Below are 24,901 nucleotides of genomic sequence, written 5' to 3'. Positions count from 1 at the left end.
AACATTTTAAAATTCTCCAAAATTATTTATAAAAATTTAGAGCAATTGTAGAATATGATACATTTGTTGAAGATACAATGTCAGATTGTAACATAAATTATTAACAAAAAAACATAAATATAAAAAAAAAATTCAAACTTGCTTCGAGCTTTTGGTTAAAAATTGTAGAATTTGAAACAAAAGCTGGTATCACAAGCACCTTAAAACACTTCCAGATATCTAGAAGCCAAGAAGTGATTCGTAAAAGTTCTCCCAAACACTCCTTTAATACCTTCGTAAAAATAGTAGAAAATTGAGCATTCAAAAATATCAAGACTGGTGCAATTTGCTCCTAATTCAGATACCTTTAGCTTTAAAAGCAATTAAAATATTTTTCATGTCAAAATTTTCTATTTTTTTAAAAAAATTCTATAAAATTTTGATATGATGTTAAACAACTATGTCAATCTATATGTCCACCAATGAGATGACACTCATTTGTTGGATATACAATTTTTATACGCTTCATCACATCTTACAAATGAGTGTCACATGATCATTAGTGGACACAGAAGTCGGCACGATAGGTGGACAATATGGCAAAATTATATATAAATCATGGATGAAATCACCCACGAGCTACTCACCATTGTCTGCTTTTACGAGGGGGGATCACTTGACCCCTTCATGTTCCAAAAACGTTTATAGTTTATTGTTTTAAAATTTACGTAAAAATATATGTATCGTTTAATATTCGGTCCTTCTAAAAAATATAAATTTATAACTTTACATCTTTAGGTCTTGGCTCCAGTCTCCACCCTGTTTGTTTAGTGTATCGTATTGATTTCAAGTCCAAGTGAGGGTTTAAAAGGTTAAAAATATAATAATTAAAGGGAGCAAAATACAAAGAAATGTTTTCTAAAGACAGAAATGAATCAAGGGATTATGTTGGTTAAATTGAATTAATAATTCGCACGACGATGATTCGATTTCCGACATAGAAATATGGAGGAATATCTATTGTAGATTATGTGCACATGTAAAAGGATAGTGTGTATTACCTCATCTTAATAAATATATACATGGGATAAGTATTGTATAGTATAATATATAATATATATATATATATATATATATATATAGTTGTAAAATTTTAAAACGATTTTTGTAATCAAATTATAAAATTGGGATTCTGAATTGAGCGTAGAAAAGGCATCTAATAAAAGAAAATTTTAATGGAAATGACTACGTGATAATACGGATTTCTTTAAAGTACAAATATTCTTTCGTAACAGTATAGAATATCATATGAATATTGTTGGGTGCAATAATATTTCATGTTTGGTGGAGCGATCGAACCGTGGTGCTTGAGCTGCTGTGCGGTTCAAAAGATTTGAGTTGCATCATTACCACTAGCTATAGCTTTTGGTAAAGCGGTAAGCACTCGGTCCTACAATTGGTATCAGAGCCAAGGTCACGGATTCGATTCCCGTTAATTGCAAGGAGTGCAATTATTGAGAGGGAGATTGTTGGGTGCAATAATTGTCCCTACTTGATGGAGCGATCGAACCGTGGTGCTTGAGCTGCTGTGCGGTTTAAAAGATTTGAGTTGCACAATTACCACTAGCTATAGCTTTTGGTAAAACGGTAAACATTCGGTCCAATAAATACAATTAGTTAGTCGAAACGATTTTCTTTTAATATAATAGTATTTGAAATTTAAAACTATATGTGGTGAATGACTGAATTCATCTAGAACGTGCACATGTGTGTGTATCTATACATACATAAAGTTAAAAGCCAACTAATACTTTATATTTCTCTAGGTGTTGTCTTCCAAGTTCATAATCCTTCAATTCCAAGTTAAAGCATCCTTACATTGCTCAATTTTATAATATAAATGTCTTACCCGACTCAACACATAAAAATATATTATTTTTTGTGTCAAAAATAGTCTTTTTCACTCTAAATATAGAGAGAGTAGACTCGTCTCATTGATGTATATTCACGAGACCATGTCACAAAAGATCTATTTTTAAAGCGAAAAACCAAATATACTTTTAGAAGATACGATCCATCTGCCACACTATACTTTAAAATGAAATAAAAAGTGATGCGTCATTTTCAGTTGGGCAAAACATCTTTGTCTCGAAATATGAATAAAAAAATTATGCATGCAAACTCATGATAAGGATTAATATGTATATTCAAGTACGCCTTCTTCAAGAACTTGAGATTTGGTGAAACACGTGGAAAGTATAAAATTATATATAAGTAATTGTTGATGTAATGATTAAGGCTTAAAAATTATTTATTTGGCATGATTGAGTGTGAAAGCTTAATTTATTCATTGACCCCAATTAATCTTGAACTTAGAGGTAATAATTAGAGCCGATTAAAAAATTAATTAATTAATTTTCGAGGGGCCCGAAAATAATTATTTATTTATTCAGTTTCGAAAAACAGTAGAAAGAAAGTGAGTTATTTATTTATTATCATAATTATAATTATAATATAATTGTTTTCATCACAATCTATTGAGAATTCTAGTATGGTGTCAGGATAATGTATTGAAAGTTGAGAATGGTTGAAAAATAAAGATAAGAAAATTGAGTAATTATTGTTATTATTTGGAAAATAGTTATCTAGAATTTAGAAGGTGAAGAGGTGGTTTAGTTTATAAAGAAAATTAAATTAAATTTTTTAAAGAATTATAATAAATCATTTTCCAAAAAGAAAAAGAAAAAAGAAAGAGTTTTTACGTGGTGGGTGCAATGATTTCGAAATAAATAAAATCCCTCAAAATAAATATAGACCTTTTGCCAAATGACGGTGGCCTCGGTCGTGCGAGTTTTTGGGCCGAGTCCATCAACTATTGGGCCTTCTTCATCGTAGGCCTGACCAAAACTGGACTTGACCTATACTGGGTCTGGAAACTTTTTGCAGTCCAACCAAATTTAAATCGATGGCATTCTCTTTCGAACACTATTATATTTAAATTAGACAAAAATTTGTGTGAGACGGTCTAGTAGATCGTATTTTGTATAACGGATCTCTTATTTGGGTCATCCATGAAAAAATATTATTTTTTATATTAAGAGTATTAGTACTTTTTATTGTGAATATCGATAGGGTTGACTCGTTTCACAGATAAAGATACATGTGACCGTCTCACAAGGGATCTACTCATTTAATTATTAAAGATTGATTTTCGAAATGTTAAATTACTTAAAAGCCATCGTTGAAATAATCTTTTTCACTCCTCGTTTCTATAATAATATCATAAAAACGGATATATTGTGGTTCTTGGCAAAGCCGCCTATTTAGATTTGAGACATATTTATAAAATTTGACAGATCGAGAAACATTACACCAAGATCTCTCAAGTAGAAGGAAATATTTACATAAATTACTACAGATTTAAAATTTGACAGATAATAGTAAAATTTCTATCTAAATTGACATACAACTTTGTTTTTATGGCCAACCATCTCTATCTATAATATCTAATGCAACTCTTTTAATATCTAATTTTCTTTTTTTTTTTATAAATTTGATGGAAAGGTTATGTTGTGGGCAAGTTAAAATTTCGTCATTTTTCACTTAATGCTGATGTTACACTATAAAATAGTCACGTGGCACTGGAAAATGCCGAAAAGCCATCGGACATTAATGACATATCAGATATTACGTCGGTACTCCGAAAAAATATTGCGAGTTATATGATTAAAATCGTGAATTGATCGATAAATGACCAAAAATGAAAATTGTGCAAGTAAAGAGACCAAAAATTTGATTTTTTCCTTATGAATCTACCGAAGCTTAAATATTTAATTAAATATTTTAACAAAAAAAATTATCTGAGGAGACGAATGATCTGTTTGAATCTGTTTAATTGTCTTATTTTAACCCCGAAGATTAAATTTCATTCAATCATTGATTTCACTTTAGATTCAAGACATATATATCGGAGACATGGGAGGCAAATTCACTAGAAAAGCTATTTTTAGTGGCGATTAATTGGGAAAAAGTTTTAATATATTATTTTTAAAAATAAAAATAAAAATAGAAACTAGAGAATCTATGGCGAGGAAAAAGACGAGAAGGAAAGTCTTGGAAATTAAAGGACGAAGAGTAGAATTGTATATAAAAACGAGAAGGGAATAAAAGGTGTGCCCAAGAATGAATTTAGCAGTACGGACCAGACATCCCATTCCTTATTATATATATTAAATTTCACAATTAATTAATTGATGCCACTCCTTATGAGCTAAGGGTTCAACATGATTTTGTCTGTTAGCGACAAATTCCTTAAAGTGTACAAATTAATACCATTTATTAAATTAAATACATTCTCCCCGTCGTTACATTTTTCAATATTTTATGGCATGTAATAACATTCTTGGTGTACATGAAGTGGACGAGTATATAACTTTGGGACAAAAACTTGTGTGAAACGGTTTCACGGGTCGTATTTTGTGAGACATATCTCTTATTTGGGTCATTCATAAAAAAATATTACTTTTTATGCTAAGAATACTTACTTTTTATTGTGAATATCGATAGGTTTGGCATATCTCACAGATAAAGATTTGTGAGACCTGCTCATAACTTGGTAAGTGAACTTATAGGCCACGAATTCTCAATCTATCCTTCGAGTTAAATGCTGGATATATGAAATTTGAAATTAAATCATGTCGTAAATCTCGCTGGCGGTTTTATAACAAAATTGCAAAAGAAAATTAGTTTCGTTTTCACTTTTTAGCACAAACTGAATGAAAAATAATTTTATTTATATAAAAATATCGAATTTTGATCGCATAATTTTTTTAAAAAATTATTATTGAACTTGGTTATTTACGAGATGGAATTCGTAGTAATAATCTTCTGGCCGGGCATATGGTAAAAGATACAGTAATCTCGAAGCCCGAAATTTTGACTACTTGAAAATGTGTGTACTTCTTGTTTCTTTGTACTTTCTATACGAAAAAATGTTGCTAGTTTCGTGAAACTGCACGTTTCAATATTTCACTCCAAAAAAATATCAAACATTGTCCGGAGATACGAAAGAAAATACTTCAAGTGAAATAATATACGCACATAATTAAACAGAATTGAATATAGGTTTAATTTTCCTTGTAGCTTTCCCATAATTCATATTTACCTTAAGAAAAAATAACAACCACTTTTATTTTGATAAAGCAAAAGCAACAGATTAAAGTGAGAAAACATATTTAAGAAAGAAAGGGGGAAAAGGAAAGAGAGGAAAATTTGAGGGAACATGTTACTTTCATTTGATTAATTAATGTAACACGATTAGACAGAAATTGAGCTCAATATATTGTTTGTATCAGCTCATTCGACATAATTATTTAAGAATCTTGATCAAATATACATATATATAAAACATGCAGGTCTCTTGTGAGACGCTCTCACGAATTTTTATCTGTGAGACGGGTCAACAATACCGATATTCAAAATAAAAAATAATATTATTAGCATAAAAGTAATACTTTTTTCATGGATGACTAAATAAGATACTCGTCTCACAAAATACGACTCGTGAGACCGTCTTACACAAGTTTTTGACATATAAGACATATTAGACTGAAATCCCCCATATATATTTCATGATTGACACTTCAAAATCTCCCTTTCTTAAAATCCTCTTGTTAATCAAGTGTAGAGGAGACTCTCAAAAAGTTTTTTACAAAGCCCTCTTCTTTTGAGAGGTCCAAAGAAATTAAAGTAAAGTGAAAGCAAAAGACAAAACAAAAAAGTCAAGATAGAAAGTGAAAGAGGAGACATTATTTTATCAATCTTCAAGCTATGAATCAAGGTGTAGTCCACGGCTCACAGATGGTGGCCGCCAACAGCCCCGGCTGGTGGAGTGTCACGAATATGAGCACGCCGCCCCGCCACCAACACCACTCTTTCCTTGCTGCGCCACCGTCACACAGTTACTTCCCTCACGGCCAGTTGAATGATAACCAAGAGTTTCCGGAGTCATGGAGCCAACTCCTCTTGTATATTTTCTTCATTTTCTCTGGTTTGATGCATGTAGCTTCAGCAACCTCTCTTTCATATATTCACGCGATATTTATTATGCACACTTATTTATTTTCCTTTTAATTACATATTGTGAATAGATAAGGGCCATATAAAGTAAATTATACTATTGTAAAAGAATAAATTCGAAACTTTTTGAATGTTATATTTCACATAAATTTTCCTTACAGACATGCTCAATGGATTCCTCGAAATGAAAAGGGTTTTAAAAATTATCCCTTTATTGAGTGAAAATGTGAATTTCGCAACAAGTAAAAAAACTTCAAGTCTGTCTCCCTCTGCTAAAATATTTTTGGTTCTATATATATTATAATCTTATTAATTTTTCCTTGTTTATTTTGAGGTGCAGAGGATCAGAGCAGGTTGACGAAGAAGATAACAAGTCCTCTGCAGGTACGAAGCAGATGCAGGCAAAAAATATGGAGAAATATTATGAAGAACAACTGATGAATCAGATAATCTCGAACAACTACGAATGTTTTGCTGATTTAAAGCAAGATAAAAACTTGGAAAATTACGCCGCTGGAAATTCGAAACCCTTAAATTTTTGGGCACATCAGATGGTATCTGCTTCCTCACCGAAGTCGTGCGTCACTGATTTGGACGGTGAAATGTTGGATTTTTCTCACAAATCATCTGAATGGAAGATTGTTAAACCCCGCGATTATTCAGATCCTTCATCTGAGGTATGCTGGATGGTGATTAGGGTTTCTGAAATTGTTGCATAAAAAAATTATCAAAGTTTTTTTTCGCTTTAGTTAGTAATTTCATCTGTGAGATGTTAGCATGCACTCTTCAAATTTCATCTGAATCCAATCATATTACAAATCTTCTAGAGGAAAAATAAAATTTAATCTCGTAAATGAGTATTATTAAATTTAATTTTTATTAGTCAAAATAGAGATCTTACTATAACTTGACTACTTTTGTAATTTTAGTTCGGAGCCAAGTAATTGCACTGAGAACTATTTTTTACTAATTAGATTATCAAAATCTAATTTAGACCGATTTATTAGACTAAAATTACTTTTTCCCCACTTCTCTGTGCTTACTCAATTTTATCATAATTTCCTGAGTCCACCTCAATCCGATGCAGATTTTAGTTTGATGAAAAGTACTATTAGAAACCTTTTTTTAAAAAACTGGACTAGGTGTTGTAAGATCATTTCCAATGGCAAATGACATGCGTTAAATTAATTATTAACCTGGTCAATTAAGAAAGATTTAGGTTAACAATTATTTCACTCAATATTAATACATGCAATTGCAAAAGGAAAGGCACAGAATTAATGAGAAACTACAGTCATACCTTAATTATATATATATATATATATATATATATATATATATAAAAACAACTACACTGTTACATAATATTTTAAAAATCTTGAGTTAAGAAAAAAGTTAATAAAATAATTTCCCATTAATAATGAACAGTATTTTAAACAAAAAAAGGTTGGTCTGACCAATTTGAATTCTTATCATGTTAACTTTTTTTGTGAAGTGCAATAGCACAGCAAGAGGTGGGGCAAACAAGAAAGCTAGGATTCAGCGTACCTCATCTCAAACGACATTCAAGGTAACTTAGCGATTTGCTACCGTTCGTTCTATCTTTTTGTGTACTCGAATCTTTTGTGATATTATATATATACATTTATAAAAGATTCTTTTGTGATATTTGATATTATTTAATATCCGTAATATGTTCAATATATAACATTTATTTATTTTTGTTTATTGAAAAAATAATGTTTCCATTTCAATAACCATTTTAGTACGGAATTAATGTAATATATTTTGAATATCCAATTGAAAAGTTAAAAATATATATTGAAGATTTTGAACGACCATTTATCAAATCCCTACTTGTAGCAGCTTGCTTTTGTTTATGAATCCCACCTTTTAAATTTTGGATCACTACTATTGTCTTTCTTGATTGTCTTTTCATCACACTTGCTTATTCTTTAGCAATAATTTTCTTCGCCCCACAGCTACATTATGAAAGATAATTTATATACGTAAAAAAAATTAATGCATGTAAACTCAAAAAGAAGACATTTATCTCGTTCCTTTGTCACATGCATAATCATGATGTTGATTCAACTTTGAAATTAAACAGGCGAGAAAAGAAACATCGAGGGACAAAATAACAGCCATTCACCAGCTTGTTTCGCCATTCGGCAAGGTAAAACTATTGAATAAATTTCTTGACACTGCCTATATATACTCTATATATGTCAATGAGACTATGTTGCATTCACAGAATTAAATACGTTCTTCATATAATAAATAATTAGATTATTAGATTATTTGTGTGGAAACATAAAAAAAATGTGTGTGATATTTATATATTTAACAGCATATGTTGTACGTATTTCTTTCGTTTGATTTAGTATATGAGACAATATGAGAATCAAATTTGGGGGAGGGAACAGAAGATGACATGGATGTGAATATAATTTTGATTATTTTGTAAAAAACCCTTTTGCAGACTGACACAGCTTCTGTGTTGTTAGAAGCTATTGGATACATCAGATTCCTTCAGAATCAGATTGAGGTGAACCCCCACCCCCCCCCCCCCCCCCCCCCCTACATTTATTTGCCTACTGCTTGCCTCTTCTACTATCATCTAACCTAGAGATGGCGAGTGTATGATATAAACATTGGATGTTGAAAATTCGCAAGATTTGTCACGCTTTGGTCCAGCCCATGCAAACGCGGTTGCGCAATGTCTCTATACCAATTCCTTTATATTTGTCTATCACTTTATAAAAATTGTTAAACCAAATTGTTATATTAATACATTGTAAGTCTTTATTAACTAATTCTAAAACTCCTCATGATCCGAAGTGATATGGGTATCACAAGAGAAGTGTGTGTTTATATTCCCAAAGCTAGGGGTTAAAACTTTTTTTTAAAAAAAAAATTCACTATGCATTTGCAAGAAAATAAAATTTTGAGCTGGATACTCCCCTAGTTGAAAATGTTCAAGAACTTTGAGGTTTTAACTGCAGTGATCACCTAGAAAACTTTGAGCCAATCCTCACTTCAACTTATTTGTTGAAAAAACATCACTTGCAAGTGCTTTATCAAAACAAAGTAGTCTGCTTGAAAGTAATTATAAGCAGGCCTGCTTATAAGAACAAAAAAAATAGAAAATACCAGTATTTCGTAACTCTAATGTAATATAATGAAATGGTACTTTAATAATGTTGTGTTGCTAATGTCTAGACACATTCTTTATTCCCATGTAATTTCAGGCCCTAAGCCAACCATACTTGGGCAGTGGATCAAGAAACTTGAGGAACCAACTCCCTGTAAGGAAGCTACATATATTAATGCTTTTCTGATCATTTTATTTCTCTACATATGGGCATTTCAAAGAAAAGTATATTTTCTACAAAATTAATTGCCGGATCTGTATTTAAATTATTTTTTAGTGAAATTTTCTATAGACATTTACCGATAATTCTCACAGAGGGATAAAAAACTAGTCGTCCTAGCCTCCAAAGTTGCGTGGGTTGCATTTTTTTGTCATCGGAGTGGAACATAATAAACACAGGACATTCGATACGAAAAGTTTAATGTGTACGAGGTTTGGATTGTGGTGCAAGTCCAACATGCATGAGTAGTTGTAATGTTCCATGTCCATGGAGGGAACTGATAATATACTCTAATATGGACTTCTCATATCGAATTATTACTAGTATTTGCAGAACAGTTCTTTCTTAAGAGCATGCATATGGGTATCTGAGAACAAAGTAACAGTTCTTTAATTTCTTAAGAGCATGCATGTGGGTATCTGAGAACAGTACAAGATAACATGTGCAAGTGAAATAATTCTTAATAATATATATGGTTGCAGCTGGAATCTGATAAAAAGGAAGCAAACAAAGACTTGAGGAGCAGAGGATTGTGCCTTGTTCCAGTTTCTTGCACTTTCCATTTTGGAAGTGATAATGCTGCAGATTACTGGGCTCCATCCCCTTTTGCTGCAAATAATATTCGATAAATTCAACTGTTGTATAAATAAATGTTTAATACAAGTTTTATTTGAAAATGATGTAACATCGTTAACAGTCAGCCTGCTGTAATATCCTAGGCTGACTGCTTATGATGCTATGTATACATTTTGCTATTTTATTCCAGTTGTGTTTGTTTACATGAATCTGTAGCACATTAATATATTGAGCGTGAGGCCTTGATACATTACGGACTCCTCAAAATCACTTGAGCATAAATTTAACGTGGGCTTAAAATAAATCGTAGGCCCAGCCCAATTCATCAGTTTCTTGAATTCAAAAGGTTTGCAAATGGGCCGTGGAATGTATTCTTCAGTGGCCCACATGATATAAAAAATATTTGTTTTCCTCGACTAAATTTAATATTTCAAAAGAGAAAAAATAGTTCTCTCTACATCATTCCTTACAAGTGCCAACAATTGAACTTTAATTTAGTGGCCGAGATTTCCGGCAGGGGATTAACTATTATGGTGGATTTTAGTAAATAAATAATAAATTTCCAAAATTAGCTTCTTTTTACGACAAATCAATTTAATTATCGGTGCATTTCTTGTCTTGTCTCTCACGACATTAATTGTATCCAACCCTACTCGAATCATATGTGACTGCCCAAATGTAATTAATTTTATTTTTGGTGAAAATTGGTTTAGAATCCGCGCACAGCCCGTGATTGGACAAATAAGCACAAAAATGATGGTTACACGGATCAATCTGATCAATCTGATGATACAAATTTTCAAACCGATCCGATCAATAAACAAAATTTATTCTAAAATTATCACTTTTTTTCTTTAAGTTTGGATCAGGTTTCTTGTATCAGGAAAATAGATCTATGATATTGTCTCATAAAAGATATATTCCAAACTTAGTTCTCGAGTTCCCTTGTTGTGTGTTAGTCTATCTTTTACGAGAGTAATTTTCTTGTATCCTAACATCATTTGATTATTTGGGTCCTTACATTTTAATGAAAACTGGCATAATGTGTTAGTGATCCAAGTGCAAAAAATTCGCAAGGAGATAAAAACTATAAATTTAACATAGAGAAATAATACAATATTTTTTCTTTTGAACAATGAGATTATTTATTGCAAAAAATAGTTTCTGGTCCACTAAGTTGTTTAATTTTATGTTTTGGTCTACTAAATTTTCAAATTTTGATTTTGATACACTAATTTTTAAGTTTCGACCTTTTTCGCTGATATCATTTCAAAAAAGATTATATGACTCCAGAAAAGATAATGTGACATCGAAAATTGTTATCATATCAACAATTAAACTAAAATAACCGAAATTAAAATGCAATTTAATTTAATAAGAAAAAGGAGTGACAGCAGCATGATTAATAATTAGATTTTAAAAAACAGCGTAATAAATAAACAAATTTAACCTTCTCTTAAACTACTCGACAGACGTTGATACCAATGTAATAAATAATATAGTCGTTTGAAATGGACTGACTAAAAAAATCATAAATCTCGTAATATTGCAGATAATGAGCATGCAATTGCACTCTCGAACTTTTTTTATTTCAATGATTTTTAAATAATAATTTTTATAAATTAAGAATCAGTTTCAAAGGCAACTAATCGACGGTCTCCAGATTACTTTTACTTTATTTATCGACTATTATGTTCATATTTAGAGCATTGCAGACATACAACAAATGTCTTTGTTTTTGTGATAATTTTCCACGTAACAGTTGCTGTGACGAAATTTTAGTCTTTAAATTATCAATTTAGGATGTCAATTTTTATTAAAATATGAGCTATTCACATGTTTAATAGCATTAAATTAATATACGAAGAAAAGTACTCAAAAATAGACTAACCCCATTTTTGTGCTTCTATTATCTGCATATGCTTAAATTAATAAATTTAGAAGATTTTTATTTAAAATAATTTTCTTAGGTAAAAATTTGTGTGAGACGGTCTCACGGGTTGTATTTTATGGGACGAATCTCTTATTTGGGTCATCCATAAAAAATATTAATTTTTATTCTAAGAATATTACATTTTATTGTGAATATCGGTAAGATTGACCCGTCTCACAGATAAAGATTTGTGAGACCGTCTCACAAGATACTTATTCATTTTCTTATCTCTATTTAACCAAATATTTGCATAATATATATAAATAAATTATAAAGTCCCAAATTTGAAAAAAAATATCATATTGAAAACTCAATTATAATATTAGTAGGTCTTTTGTGAGACGGGCTTACGAATCTTTATTTATGAGACAGGTCAACCATACCAATATTCACAAAAAAATAATACTCTTAGCATAAAAAATAATGTTTTTTCATGAATGATCCAAATAAGAGATCCATCTCACAAAATACGACTCGTAAAATCGTCTCACACAAATTTTTACGTTATAATATTCACCTTTTCAACTAAAAATAATAATAAATAAGAATTATAGACGCCGTTAGGACAACGCTTAACGATAATAATTAGGGGCGGACGCCAAAACTCTATCAAATCCACCTTAGAAATTTCATTTCGCGTCCACGCACACTTCGTATTTTGCCTTCTATATATTTCCGGTAAAATCTGTCCAGTCCGGAACGAGCGATGCAATCAGACTATTACTGCATTTGAATTTTGAAGCATCGGGATAATCGCTGCAGCGAAATCCATGGCTCCTATTGCAGTTGGTGACGTCATTCCCGACGGAACACTGTCGCACTTCGACGAAGAGGATCAGCTCCAAAGCGTGTCAATCCACTCCCTCGCCGCCGGTAAGAAGGTCATTATCTTCGCTGTTCCTGGTGCTTTCACCCCTACTTGCAGGTAATCCCTAGCTTCTGCCCCTCGATTTTGAGATTTTTTTCATCTTCTTTGGTGGATTGTTTGTGATTTTGGAGCTAAATTGTTGCAGCATGAAGCATGTGCCAGGTTTCATTGAGAAATCGGACGAGCTGAAATCCAAGGGTGTCGATGAAATCCTGTGCATCAGTGGTATGTATAGTTTACATCTGTGTTTTTTTCTTTGATTTTTGCCTAAAATTGTATTGTATCGGAATTTGGTTCCTCAGATGTTTTAAATGTTGATACATGTTTCTGATTTTTCCTGATTAGGATTTTTCCTGTTATTGGTGGTTTGAATTCGCAGCATTTGGCGTAGAAATTAAAGTGTTCTTACTTTATAAGCCTATTGCCAAAAATTAAAGGGGCCGGGAGAGAACCATTGCCAACCTTTTCTGTGGTCTTATATTTCCAAACCTGTTTTCCTTATATTGGCTTCAAGGGCTGATGATTATCATACACTCGATTGAGATTGATCAATGTCATGTTTGATTTTTATGATTATATCACTTGAGGGGTTATTTTGTTGAGGGCCTATCACCAGTTTATGGTTCCTTTGACATGTACTATATCGATTATATGCCGACATTATTTCCATAATTATTAATATAGCATTTTTAGTATTTTTATGGTTGATACATCTTTTTTTATTACATACTTTGTTCTTATTTTCCCTCAACTAATTTATGTAGAAGGAAAGTGGATGCGATATAAAGAATGCAGCGCTCAAGGCCTATCAAGAAGCAGGATAGGCCTTGAGTGAAGTTTCAGTATTGACCTTTTTTCAAAGCGGCTGACAGAAACAGTTCTAAAAGATTGGTTCAAGAATAATCTTATTATTTTTGTTTCTTGAAGGATACAATGGTGAGAATCACATGTTGGCAAATTACTGTGGCATTTAGTAAAAAAAATATATTGCCTACATGGTTGGCTGAATCACACACATTTCTATTCAAAGATAAATGTATTTGTGGGAAATGAAGAGGGAAACATGATATGTTTTGGTATAATGTAGTGTGCTAATGATCAAATTTGGATTACCATATATCGTGACTCTTATTTGCAGTGAACGACCCATTCGTCATGAAGGCATGGGCAAAGACTTACCCCGACAACAAGCATGTCAAGTTTCTGGCTGATGGATCGGGGAAATACACTGTTTCACTTGGCCTTGAACTTGACCTCTCTGAGAAAGGACTCGGAACCAGGTCAAGGAGGTTTGCCCTGTTGGTGGAGGACCTCAAGGTCACCATTGCTAATCTCGAGTCTGGTGGGGAGTTCACTGTCTCTAGCGCTGAAGATATCCTCAAGGCTCTGTAATTGTGCATCATTGCCTGCCTGTCGCTTGGATTTTCATTATTTTTCTTCCCCTGTATACCATACCTCTATAATGGCTTCGTTTCTAAACTTGTCTTCTGTGAGATGTTGGATTACTAGAGTCTAATAAATGAGAATTTTGCTCACTTTTGTGTTTTACTTTGTTCCAAAGTTCCAATGTTCATTTTCAATTTTCAGGGTGATATTTTGTACATTTTTGTATCAAGCTAAATCACATATTTGATTAGTAGTCCAAGTATTACTGAATAACTGGTAGCTTTGCTATCCTGAAGGCAGGCGCTCAATTTACATGCTCAATTCTTGTAAAGCCAAGCCAACCATATTTCTTTTTGTATAAGTTATATAGACTTTAAAAATATATTTAAATGTATGAATTTTCATAATCTTTATATCCAAACACAAACTTACCAAATAATATCAACATTTATCTAAATACGATACAATTTAAGGTTTCGTCTATTTGAGATGATTGACATTAAATGTAACTATTAATCTTAATTAATCCAATGTTTACTTACAAAATAATTTTGTTTCAACTCGAAGACCTGTTAATAATTGGATTTGACATAATTTCTAATCTTTTGAAAATTACCCAATTTAATTATTTCATATTTTCCATAAGACTAGCATACTCTTCTTTATATATTAGGCTTTTGTTAGAGCATAAAATAGTTTAGCTCTTTAAAAAAAATTGGAAACTTGAACTGAAATATAAAATTTTAAGCATAACTCAACATTTACTGAGTAACTAACGTCAATTTGCTATTAAGAAGATTTCAAATCTTTAAATGTAATAGACATACCGTTGCCGTTTTCGAATTAAAAGGACATAATATTTAATTCCAATGGACATCAAAGATCCGCCATATTTGGATTTTGGAGACAAGCAAGGAATAAAAAGATGTCAACTGTTCAATTCATTTCAACGTTAAACCCAAAGGGCACTTGGAGCCGTTCAAAACAGGGCCCCTTTCTACATTTGAAAACTAAATCCCTCTTGGATTTTAAAATTTATTGAGCTGTTATTGTTCAAAAAATGTCAGTCCACCCTCTCTCTCTTTCTCTCTCACACACACTGCGCACACTGTGTCTCTTTGTTTTTTAATGTCATTTCTTGGAACTACAAAGTTTGTAATAGAGGAGGCCTCTCTTTCTATATCCACCTCTTTCTCTTGTCCCCTGCATTTTTTTAATTAAAAATCTACTTCTCTTTTGAGTGTATCTTTTTTTTTTCTGTCCATCTTTGCTACAAGAATCCCTTTTTATTTTTGTAACTTTGTTTGCTCTGAAATTCGAGTTCTTGTGGCGAAAGGGCTACATTGTGGACGCTCAAGATTCAAGGAGAATGAGTGCCTCAAAGTTTATCAAATGTGTGACAGTGGGAGATGGAGCTGTGGGGAAGACCTGCATGCTCATATGTTACACCAGCAACAAGTTCCCTACTGTTAGTTTTGTCCTTCATCATCTCTAGCTTTAATCTCGTTTCTTGATTTTCTTGTGCTGCTCTCTGTAAAGATTTGATTTTTTTGAAGCATCAACACTAGTGTTTCTTTGTAGTTTGCTATTTCTGCGAATAATCTTGGTTTTTTTAGCGCGGGATTGGAGCTACTTTAGTTTCTTAACCCTGCTTCGTCCAAGCTGTCTTGGTTTAAACAGTGTTTCAAGTTCACCCAAAACATTTGAATCGAAATTCATATATTTTAAATTCTTCTATTCAAACGAACCTAAGGTCATGATTCCTCGGGTTTTGTAGAAAATGCTGTTTCCTTCTATAATTTTATTTTTTTGAGGTTTACTAATTCCTTAGTAAGTGATTTTTATCTTTCTTTCTCTGCTCACCTCTCTCTCTCTCTCTCTCTCACACACACACACACACTAACTAACCTCATTCTTCCTTTTTGACAGGATTATATTCCAACAGTATTTGACAATTTTAGTGCTAATGTGGCTGTAGATGGCAGCATTGTCAACTTAGGGCTGTGGGATACCGCAGGTATTATTTCACATAGCAAATGCAAGATTTTAAGGAAATTATGAGTATGATTAGAATGTTTTGAATTTTTAAATCAAAGGGTTGAATAGACAGATTGTCCTATTTTTAGCTTCTTCCAAGTGTAATATTTTTTATTTGTTTTTGTTTCTTTAAACAAAAGGTCAAGAAGATTATAGCAGGCTGAGGCCGCTGAGTTATAGAGGTGCTGACATTTTTGTATTAGCCTTCTCTTTAATAAGCAAGGCAAGCTATGAAAATGTCCTCAAGAAGGTAAAGGATTTTACTGTTATGATGGATTATTCTTCTACCATTTTGGCTGTGCTGTGTCTTTTCCTTTAACTTTATGTTATCCACTTTATAAAGTGGAATACTACTTTCATTTTAGCAAACACGTAAAGGAAGATCGATTAACTCATTTCGAAAACAAAGTTGTTCGTACTTATATCTCATTATAAAAGAACACTCTGGCATGTTTCCGTCTTCATTTTTCTTGATTGATTGGTGACATTTTGTTTTGATTCTTATTATAGTGGATGCCTGAACTTCGTCGATTCGCACCAAATGTTCCAATTGTACTTGTTGGAACTAAGTTAGGTATGCCACCTTGAATTTACAATTTATTCATGTGAATTCGCGTGATACATAATGTAGGACCAAGGCTTGTATTCTTGTAAACATTATAACAGATGATTTCCTCACGACTGAATATTGTCGGTAACAATCAAACGACTGGTTCAGTTGTTGTGGCACACAGGTAGTCATATAGAATTGGAAGGGTAATTTTCGCTTCACAACCCATAATCTTGACTTAGTGTTTGTTTCTACTACAGATCTTCGGGAAGACAGAGGATATCTAGCCGATCACATGGGATCTAATATCATTACAAATGCCCAAGTATGTGTTTTCTTGCCTTTCTTCTTGTATGTTTTTCTGGTTTACGAATCGACATTATAGTTTCCAAAATGGTCAATTTCCAGGGGGAAGAACTGAGGAAGCAAATTGGTGCTGCGGCTTACATAGAATGCAGCTCAAAGACTCAGCAGGTTAGCTACACATGCCTACATCGCACAAAATATTCGGGGTCGTTATTCATTATACAAATAATCCGATGGCAAATATTTCTTCCTCAAAAACTAATATTCTCAATGTGTCTTTCAGAATGTGAAAGCTGTATTTGATACGGCAATTAAGGTTGTGCTTCAACCTCCTCGGAGAAAGGAAACGCCAAGGAAGAAACGGCACCGGAATAATGGTTGCTCAATTGTGTAAGCATCATTTTCTCGTTTGTGAACAGAATTGTTAGTTATGTGGTATGTGGTGGTGTCACATTAAATTTTTTTTACTTGTCTACACATTCAGCATCATTCGACCAACTATTTTTTCAATCTTCTAAACTGTTTCTTGTTTGTTTTCTGCAGAAGGTGTATCGTCTGTTGTGGCTGTGTTGCTTAGGGAAGTGGCGAACTTGTAATTTATTCGCTCAAACATAAGTTGTTGCTGAAGGGAGGGAGCCAGCCAGTTCTCTAGAAACCTTAGAACCTGCTTGATGTATGTTGGAATTCTAACGATGATGTAATGTTAAAGAATGTTGTATTAGACTGATATTCATGTTTAGGTTCACGAATTATGGATCATGTAATTTCATACTTTTCAAGAATCAAAATCTAAGATGATTTCCTTTTTGGATGACTTAGATTTTATCATGTATTTGTGATTGAGAAACTGAGGGATGAGCAAATATTATGTATGATATGCATGTCAGTGGTTGTCTACCATTAAATAACTTGTCACCGACCTTTTGATCATCTGACACCCAGATAATTTGAGTTAAGAAATCCAAATACTTTGATCTAAATGTGATCCCAAACAAGTCGAATGCATTCGAAAAAATCTAAAGGCAATCCTAAATGTAATCCCAAATTTTAAATTAGAGAAACTCAAATTAAAAATTTTATTTCCTATATAAACACAAAACTAAAAAATGCAGCTTCTTAGCATTTTATTTAGGTAACCACTAGCACCCAGCCCACAGTTGCATCACAGAATTCCGATAACTCAAGCATATAAAGCTAACGAAGTCTGGTCATCTTGTCTCTAGTAGTATTCCTTGGTCCAGACTCCAGACCAGACAGGAACCGTATATATTAGAGTTCCCGACACAAAGGATATCAGAAATGTAATTGGATGCTTGCTTTGTCTCATTCCATGAAACTCAGCAATGAAGGTTGAAACTGTACTCAGACAACCGAGTAGCCCCAAATAGGATGCCTGTTGCTGCATTATTAAAGGTTGTGTTTTTGAACAGGGATGAAAATATACCGAGGTCCCATTTGTTCTCGTGAAACTAAGATAATATTTCAAGACATCACAAATAGTTTATAATCATATTATATCATGCTTATATTCCTCTGCGCTTGTATATTAATCAAGAATGGCACGAGGAAAGGAGCAATTGTGTATGAGTAAGATTTCGGAGGAGTATATTGGGAAACAAGAGAACATGGAAATCGTGAAATCGTCACACATCAAACAAGATTTTATGTTAAAGAATCCATATGCATGCACCGGGAATGTTCATTTCAAGAACCACAAGATCATAAAATCAATCCATACAAATAAATTTTTAAGACATGAAATGGAGCAACGGCATCCACTAATTAAACAAATACCAAAGGGACATAGATAGTTCTTATATCATCAATTATTAAGGTGGGGTATAATAATATTATTATTTTGATATGATTTGGTCATACTAATAAGAAGTTTTGACTTAATATATTATAAATATATATTTTTAATAATATAGTAGATGATATAATATATATATTACATATTAATTTTTATTGTAAATTTAATATAATATCAAAGTGACTATGAGATTATAAGATCTAAAATATAATTTAGATAAAATAAATAAATAATTCTTTTTGAGTGAAAAGTAAAATATAATTGAGATTTTTTTCCATAAATGAATGATCATATTTTTGGGCTTTCAGTTCTTGGCCCAATGTCGTTCTCTGTTAGTTCGCCAGCACGGTTTGGGCTCATAGCACGATCTAACATTGTCCGTCCTCTCTTCCAAAATCACAGATCAAATCGAACCGATGATGAGCAGAATGGAGGATTCCCAGCCTCAATCGAAGAGCTGGAGCATTCACAGCAGGCGTGAAATCACCTCTAAGTACGAGATATTGGAGCGCGTCGGATCCGGTGCATATTCCGATGTCTACAAAGCCCGCCGCCGTTCTGATTTGATCACCGTCGCACTCAAAGAGGTGCACGATTACCAAGCCGCTTTTCGCGAGATAGAGGCCCTTCAGACGCTCCACAACTGCCCCAATATAGTCGTTTTGCACGAATACTTCTGGAGCGACGACGAAGATGCTGTTTTGGTGCTCGAGTATTTACCCACTGATTTGGGGGCCGTGATTAAGGCCGGAAAGAAGGAGTGGGAGGATGGGATCAGCGTCGGGGAGGTGAAGCGATGGATGGTTCAGATTCTACAAGGAGTCGACGCGTCTCACCGCAATTGTGTTGTACACAGGGATCTGAAGCCTTCTAATTTGTTGATTTCTGATGACGGGGTTCTCAAGATTGCCGATTTTGGTCAGGTATGATCAATATTACTCCTTTTTTCTTCTTTCTGCTCTTTTCCTTTCGTTGTGTATGTGCCTTTTGTGGATTTGGTGATGTAATATCTTCCCCTGGAGCTGGATTCTTGTCTTGCATGTGTTGATATACTCAATCGCAAAACGTTCAGGTTTACTGTTTATGGTCCCTTGAATTATGTTTAATGATATTTCTATTTGAGAAGTATGCTCCTGTATTTTTTACTCTCTGATTTCTGTTTTAGCAATTAACTTTTATGAGGCTATACTGAGTTCTGTTAAAATGCGTGGAATAATTCCCAAACCTCTCTGTTCTAGTGGTCATTTTCGGGTCTGATGGTTGAAGAACCTCTGTCAAATCAGGAATCAATTGTTGATAATTGCTGTACACGTACAAAATTCTGTTGGCTTGTGGTGAGGGGTTGTCAATAGCATGGCGAGTCTCTTCCAAATTTTAGGACAAGGTGTATACTCGCTGGCGTTAGATATATCATTCATGTTCGGTGCGTAAAGTATTGTCGTGAAGTTTACCTAATTGAATACATAGCCTTGCTTTAGATATATGTTATGGATTTTGAAACATTATCCACGAGTGCGTAATTGAAGGCATGGCCGGCAGAGTGGTTCTGTATACTTTTGCATTCTCAAATTTTTGTTGAACAGAAATATCAAGACTCAGAAGTACCATGTTCTTGAGCTTCTACTCTATCTATGGATTCACTTTACTAATGGCATTTAAATTCCTCAGGCACTAATCATCTTTTTTATATCTATCTATGGATTCACTTTATTAATGGCATTTAAATTCCTCAGGCACTAATCATCTTTTTTATATCTGTTCAGGCGAGGATACTTCTTGCTCCTGGGTTTACCGCTGACGATGGACATATTCAATCTCACAAACAGTCACAATCACTTCAAGAAACTGTAGCTCAACCAGCTGAAGTTGTTCCTGTACTAGGTGGTCAGTTGGTACACGAGCATAAAGGACTGAATGTTGAAGAATGTGATGCGGAGCCAGACGAGCTAAGAGTTAAATACGCTCCTAGTGATATTGATAAAGACAGTGTGTCCCATGATGGAGCTGCTTCTTGTCTTGCCACATGTGCCACCAGTGATATCGAAGATCCTTTCCAGTATTCTCATTCTTATGAAGCTGAGGATGATGCCGATGATGGGAACGGCTCCCTTACATCTTGTGTTGGAACTCGATGGTTTAGAGCCCCCGAGCTACTTTATGGATCAACAAATTATGGGCTAGAAATTGATCTCTGGTCGGTCGGATGTATTTTTTCAGAGCTTTTGACTTTGGAACCACTTTTCCCGGGAAGTTCTGATATCGACCAGCTGGGTAAGATTTTTAGTGTTTTAGGCAACATATCGGAAGAAGTTTGGCCTGGTTGTGGGGAACTTCCTGATTACAAAATAATTTCATTTGGGAAAGTAGAGAAGCCAATTGGTCTGGAATCTTCGATGCGTAATCGATCTTCCGATGAAATTCTTCTTGTCAAAAAGCTGCTCTGTTTTGATCCTGTAAATAGAGCTACTGCCATGGAATTGCTTCATGACAACTATCTAAATGAAGAACCTTTACCAGTGCCATTGTCTGATTTAAGGATCCCCCCGAAACAATGGAATCAGGATGAGGACTTGTCTGTTGAATGGAACGACTGCAAGGATTTTGATTCAGATTCAGATTCAGATTTTGGCACCTCAACCATTACCACTTGTGAGAATGGCTACTCGATCCGGTTTTCTTGAGTCGAGCAGCAATGGCTCATCTTGAATTTGTAGAGTTGTAAGTTTCTGATTCTTGAGCATTTTGGATTCTTGAAGTTTGAAAACAATAGTTAGCCAAAAATCGAGCCCAGAACTTTCAAGAGTTATCTGGTTACTCCAATCTAGTTATTTATATTTTCTTGAGGTGTTAATTGTGTCGTCCATAGGAAGATACAAGGATGTACTTCAATTTGGAATGCCTTCATTTGCTAATGGAAAACTGTTCTCCCGTTATCTTTTTGGTTTCTTGTTCGTTTCTTTTACGTTTAGCATTCAAGCTTATTCCAGATGATTCCATTCGTTGATTTTTTGGCCTCTTTCTGTTTAATCCCTCTTTAGGTAAAAGGATCACTGGATCATGGTCTGAAATCTTACTCAATGTGATGAAACCAAAATGATTGAACTTTAGGGGAATGTCTTTTACATCTATATATATTAGGAGTGCGCAAAAGCCGATTCTAGCTCCACTCGAGAAACAAACATCTGGGTGTTAAAACTTGATCGAGCTGCGCAAAAAGCTCGACTGGCTTGCGAAATTCAGTTATTAGCAAACATCTCGTTAGAGATGCATGAATTAGAAGTCTTGCAACGGAGTGTCATTGACATGCAATTCATATATTACGAGTAGGTTTCTTGTGAGACGGTCTTACGAATCTTTATGTGAGGTCCGGGGCCGAAGAGGGCGGGGGGTGATCGCCGGTGCAATGAGGTTGCACGGACAATGAGCGGCTCCTGGCAGGCTTCTAGGTGGAGGGAACATGAATGAACCAATCCCACACCGGAATGAGAGGGATTCCGAGACCATTCAATATAATGGACTGTACAGTTGAAGATGACTTAAAAGATTTGATATGTACTACTCATATCACGAAGGTGCATCTTCTTTTCGGTAGCTCATCACATAAGAACTCCAAAGTTAAGCGTGCTTGACTTGGGGCAATTTTGGGATGGGTGACCTCCTGGGAAGTTTTCCAGGGTGCATGTAAGTGAGGACATAAGCACGCTGGAAAGACCCGTCTTGATACAATGAGGACAGTCGTCGAATCTGGGGCGTTAAACTTTATCTCTGAGACGGGTCAATCCTATCGATATTCGCAATAAAAAGTAATATTCTTAACATAAAAAATAATATTTTTTTATGGATGACTCAAATAAGATATCTGTCTCACAAAATATGATCTGTGAGACGGTCTCACTTAAGTTTTTGTCTTATTTTATGCTATATTATTTAATTAATGTACTATTTAATTGTATGTTAGATCTAACTAGTACATATTAATTTGATGTGTGTTTTATAATATATTTATTTTTTATTTTAATCTGATAATAATTATATAAATTTACATTCACTATATATGTAGCTATATATATAAAATTTTGTGTATCATTTTAAATACATTATCCATGAACTTGAATATTTATTTAAATATAGTTTGAAATATTACTATATTTTTATTAACATTATTATGTTTACAATATTTAATTTAAATATTATCAATAATTATTAACGTACTTAATGTCTATTAATTATAACAATTTTTTTAAAATATATTTTATTAACAATCTAAAAATAAATTTATATAGTTTGATCAAAGTTAAGTAATACATATACTAATTTTGAATGTTGTTTATAAATATTTACCATGTTAATTTTTAAGTTAATAAAAATTTAAATTATACATTCAAATATTATTATTTTTATTATTTCAACTACAAAAATATATAATATAATGTTCTACTCATGTTGTTGCTTCTGTTTAAATTACTTAATGTAAAATTTGAGATTTGAAATTTTCATTTTTAATATTGACATCAGTTTGATTCTTGAAATATCACATTTTTTGTTCGTGTAATCTGTTCACTTTCAGTTTATAGCATATAGTACGTAACTTTGAAATACCACATAATTAAAAATTTTATTAACTTAAAAATTAACATGATAAATATTTATAAACAACATTCAAATTTAATATATGTATTACTTAACTTTGATCAAATTATATAAAAATTATTTTTAGACTGTCAATAAATTCATTAATAATTATTAATGATAGTTAAACTAAATATTGTAAGAATAGTAATGTTAATAAAAAAATAATAATATTTTAAATTATATTTGATTAAATATTGAAGTTTATGAATAATGTATTTGAAATGATACATAAATTATATATGTATGGCTACATATATAGTAAATATAAATTTATTTAATTATTATCAAATTAACATACATAAATAAATACACTATAGCATGCATGTATCTATAAATACTAGTTATATCTAAAATACAATTAAATAGTACATAAATTAAATAATTTAACATAAAGTAATATAATTTCACATGCACCTTAACAATAATATATATATACACAATTAAATTGTACATAAATTAAATAATGTAACAAAAAGTAATATAATTTCACATGCACCTTAACAATAATATATATATATATATATATATACACACACATTTAACACACTCATAAAAATTTTATACTACATATATATATATCTAAGACATGTATCTATTTATATATTTCCAACACACACACACACATATTTATGAAAATATATATGAAAAAAACATGTTTTAAGTGTAAACTTAAAAAGTTGAAGTTGATAATCAGATCTGCAAAATTAAACAAAAACACAAGTTATAATAATTAAAAAACATGAAATTTGGCGAAAAAAGTAATAACTCGCCTATACTAAAGAGAAATGGCGAAAATCGCTAAAAAAATGAAAAAAAAAAGATAATATATAGAAACAATTAACGATGGTTTTTATTTGAAATTGATTTTGAAAATTCAAAATTATGACAAAATTTAATTTTAAAAATTTCATCGGAATTATATGAAAAACCTTCGCTATGTAATTAATATGACAATTTTAATAATTCCATTGCTAATTACGGTTGTGATAATCTTGCAACTTAATGTCTTAACTATCAGTGATTTAGCTTGTGATAATCTTGCGACTTAATATCATAACTATGAGTGATTTAGTTAGCAACGATTTCAATCGTTATTACCCAAGGTTTTTAAAACATCCACAGAAAACTGTGGAAAAATCCAATTTAACAAGACGGTTTTTAATTTGCAACGATTTTAAAAACTTCCTCACTAAATGTGAAATTTGAAAATGCTTAAATTCTGGAGAAGAAAAAAAAATTCGGCGAAAAATATTTTACTATATGCTACAATTCCCATATTATATTTTGAAACGTGACTCTTCGCTTTTCTTTATGGTTTTTTTGGCTCTTCTATTCTATCCTGACCGCAGCGTGGTGGAGCATATATATT

The 24,901-nt window shown here is 32.5% G+C and overlaps 4 protein-coding genes across 6 annotated transcripts; all 4 read left to right on the top strand.

Moving 5' to 3' along the window:
* The first annotated feature begins 5,668 nt into the window (after window positions 1-5,668).
* LOC142545607 (transcription factor bHLH68-like) lies at window positions 5,669-10,218 on the top strand. 3 transcript variants are annotated; one of them, XM_075652873.1, is made up of 7 exons: window positions 5,669-6,005; window positions 6,398-6,734; window positions 7,553-7,627; window positions 8,168-8,233; window positions 8,540-8,605; window positions 9,309-9,365; window positions 9,908-10,218. In XM_075652873.1, exons 1-7 carry the CDS (start codon window positions 5,809-5,811, stop codon window positions 10,058-10,060), a joined length of 951 nt encoding a protein of 316 aa, XP_075508988.1. In that variant the 5' UTR covers window positions 5,669-5,808; the 3' UTR covers window positions 10,061-10,218. The 3 variants fall into 3 exon arrangements, with proteins under 3 accessions (XP_075508988.1, XP_075508989.1, XP_075508990.1); XM_075652874.1 differs by having other exon boundaries at window positions 5,672-6,005; window positions 9,914-10,218; XM_075652875.1 differs by lacking the exon at window positions 5,669-6,005 and adding an exon at window positions 6,207-6,314.
* Window positions 10,219-12,619: 2,401 nt separating this feature from the next.
* On the top strand, window positions 12,620-14,343 carry LOC142545606 (peroxiredoxin-2B-like). Its single transcript, XM_075652872.1, has 3 exons — window positions 12,620-12,865; window positions 12,954-13,033; window positions 13,947-14,343. Exons 1-3 carry the CDS (start codon window positions 12,711-12,713, stop codon window positions 14,198-14,200), a joined length of 489 nt encoding a protein of 162 aa, XP_075508987.1. The 5' UTR covers window positions 12,620-12,710; the 3' UTR covers window positions 14,201-14,343.
* Window positions 14,344-15,194: 851 nt separating this feature from the next.
* On the top strand, window positions 15,195-17,898 carry LOC142545605 (rac-like GTP-binding protein ARAC7). The gene is made up of 8 exons (XM_075652871.1): window positions 15,195-15,662; window positions 16,124-16,211; window positions 16,372-16,481; window positions 16,742-16,805; window positions 17,042-17,106; window positions 17,190-17,255; window positions 17,371-17,477; window positions 17,631-17,898. Exons 1-8 carry the CDS (start codon window positions 15,564-15,566, stop codon window positions 17,662-17,664), a joined length of 633 nt encoding a protein of 210 aa, XP_075508986.1. The 5' UTR covers window positions 15,195-15,563; the 3' UTR covers window positions 17,665-17,898.
* Window positions 17,899-19,228: 1,330 nt separating this feature from the next.
* On the top strand, window positions 19,229-21,833 carry LOC142545604 (cyclin-dependent kinase F-1-like). The gene is made up of 2 exons (XM_075652869.1): window positions 19,229-19,823; window positions 20,664-21,833. Exons 1-2 carry the CDS (start codon window positions 19,317-19,319, stop codon window positions 21,579-21,581), a joined length of 1,425 nt encoding a protein of 474 aa, XP_075508984.1. The 5' UTR covers window positions 19,229-19,316; the 3' UTR covers window positions 21,582-21,833.
* Window positions 21,834-24,901: the final 3,068 nt, after the last annotated feature.

This window comes from Primulina tabacum, chromosome 5, assembly GCF_025594145.1.
Source record: "Primulina tabacum isolate GXHZ01 chromosome 5, ASM2559414v2, whole genome shotgun sequence".
NCBI classification, from domain to species: domain Eukaryota; kingdom Viridiplantae; phylum Streptophyta; class Magnoliopsida; order Lamiales; family Gesneriaceae; genus Primulina; species Primulina tabacum.
The sequence above is the reverse complement of the archived record's forward strand: the minus strand, read 5'-3'. Positions and strand labels throughout refer to the sequence as shown.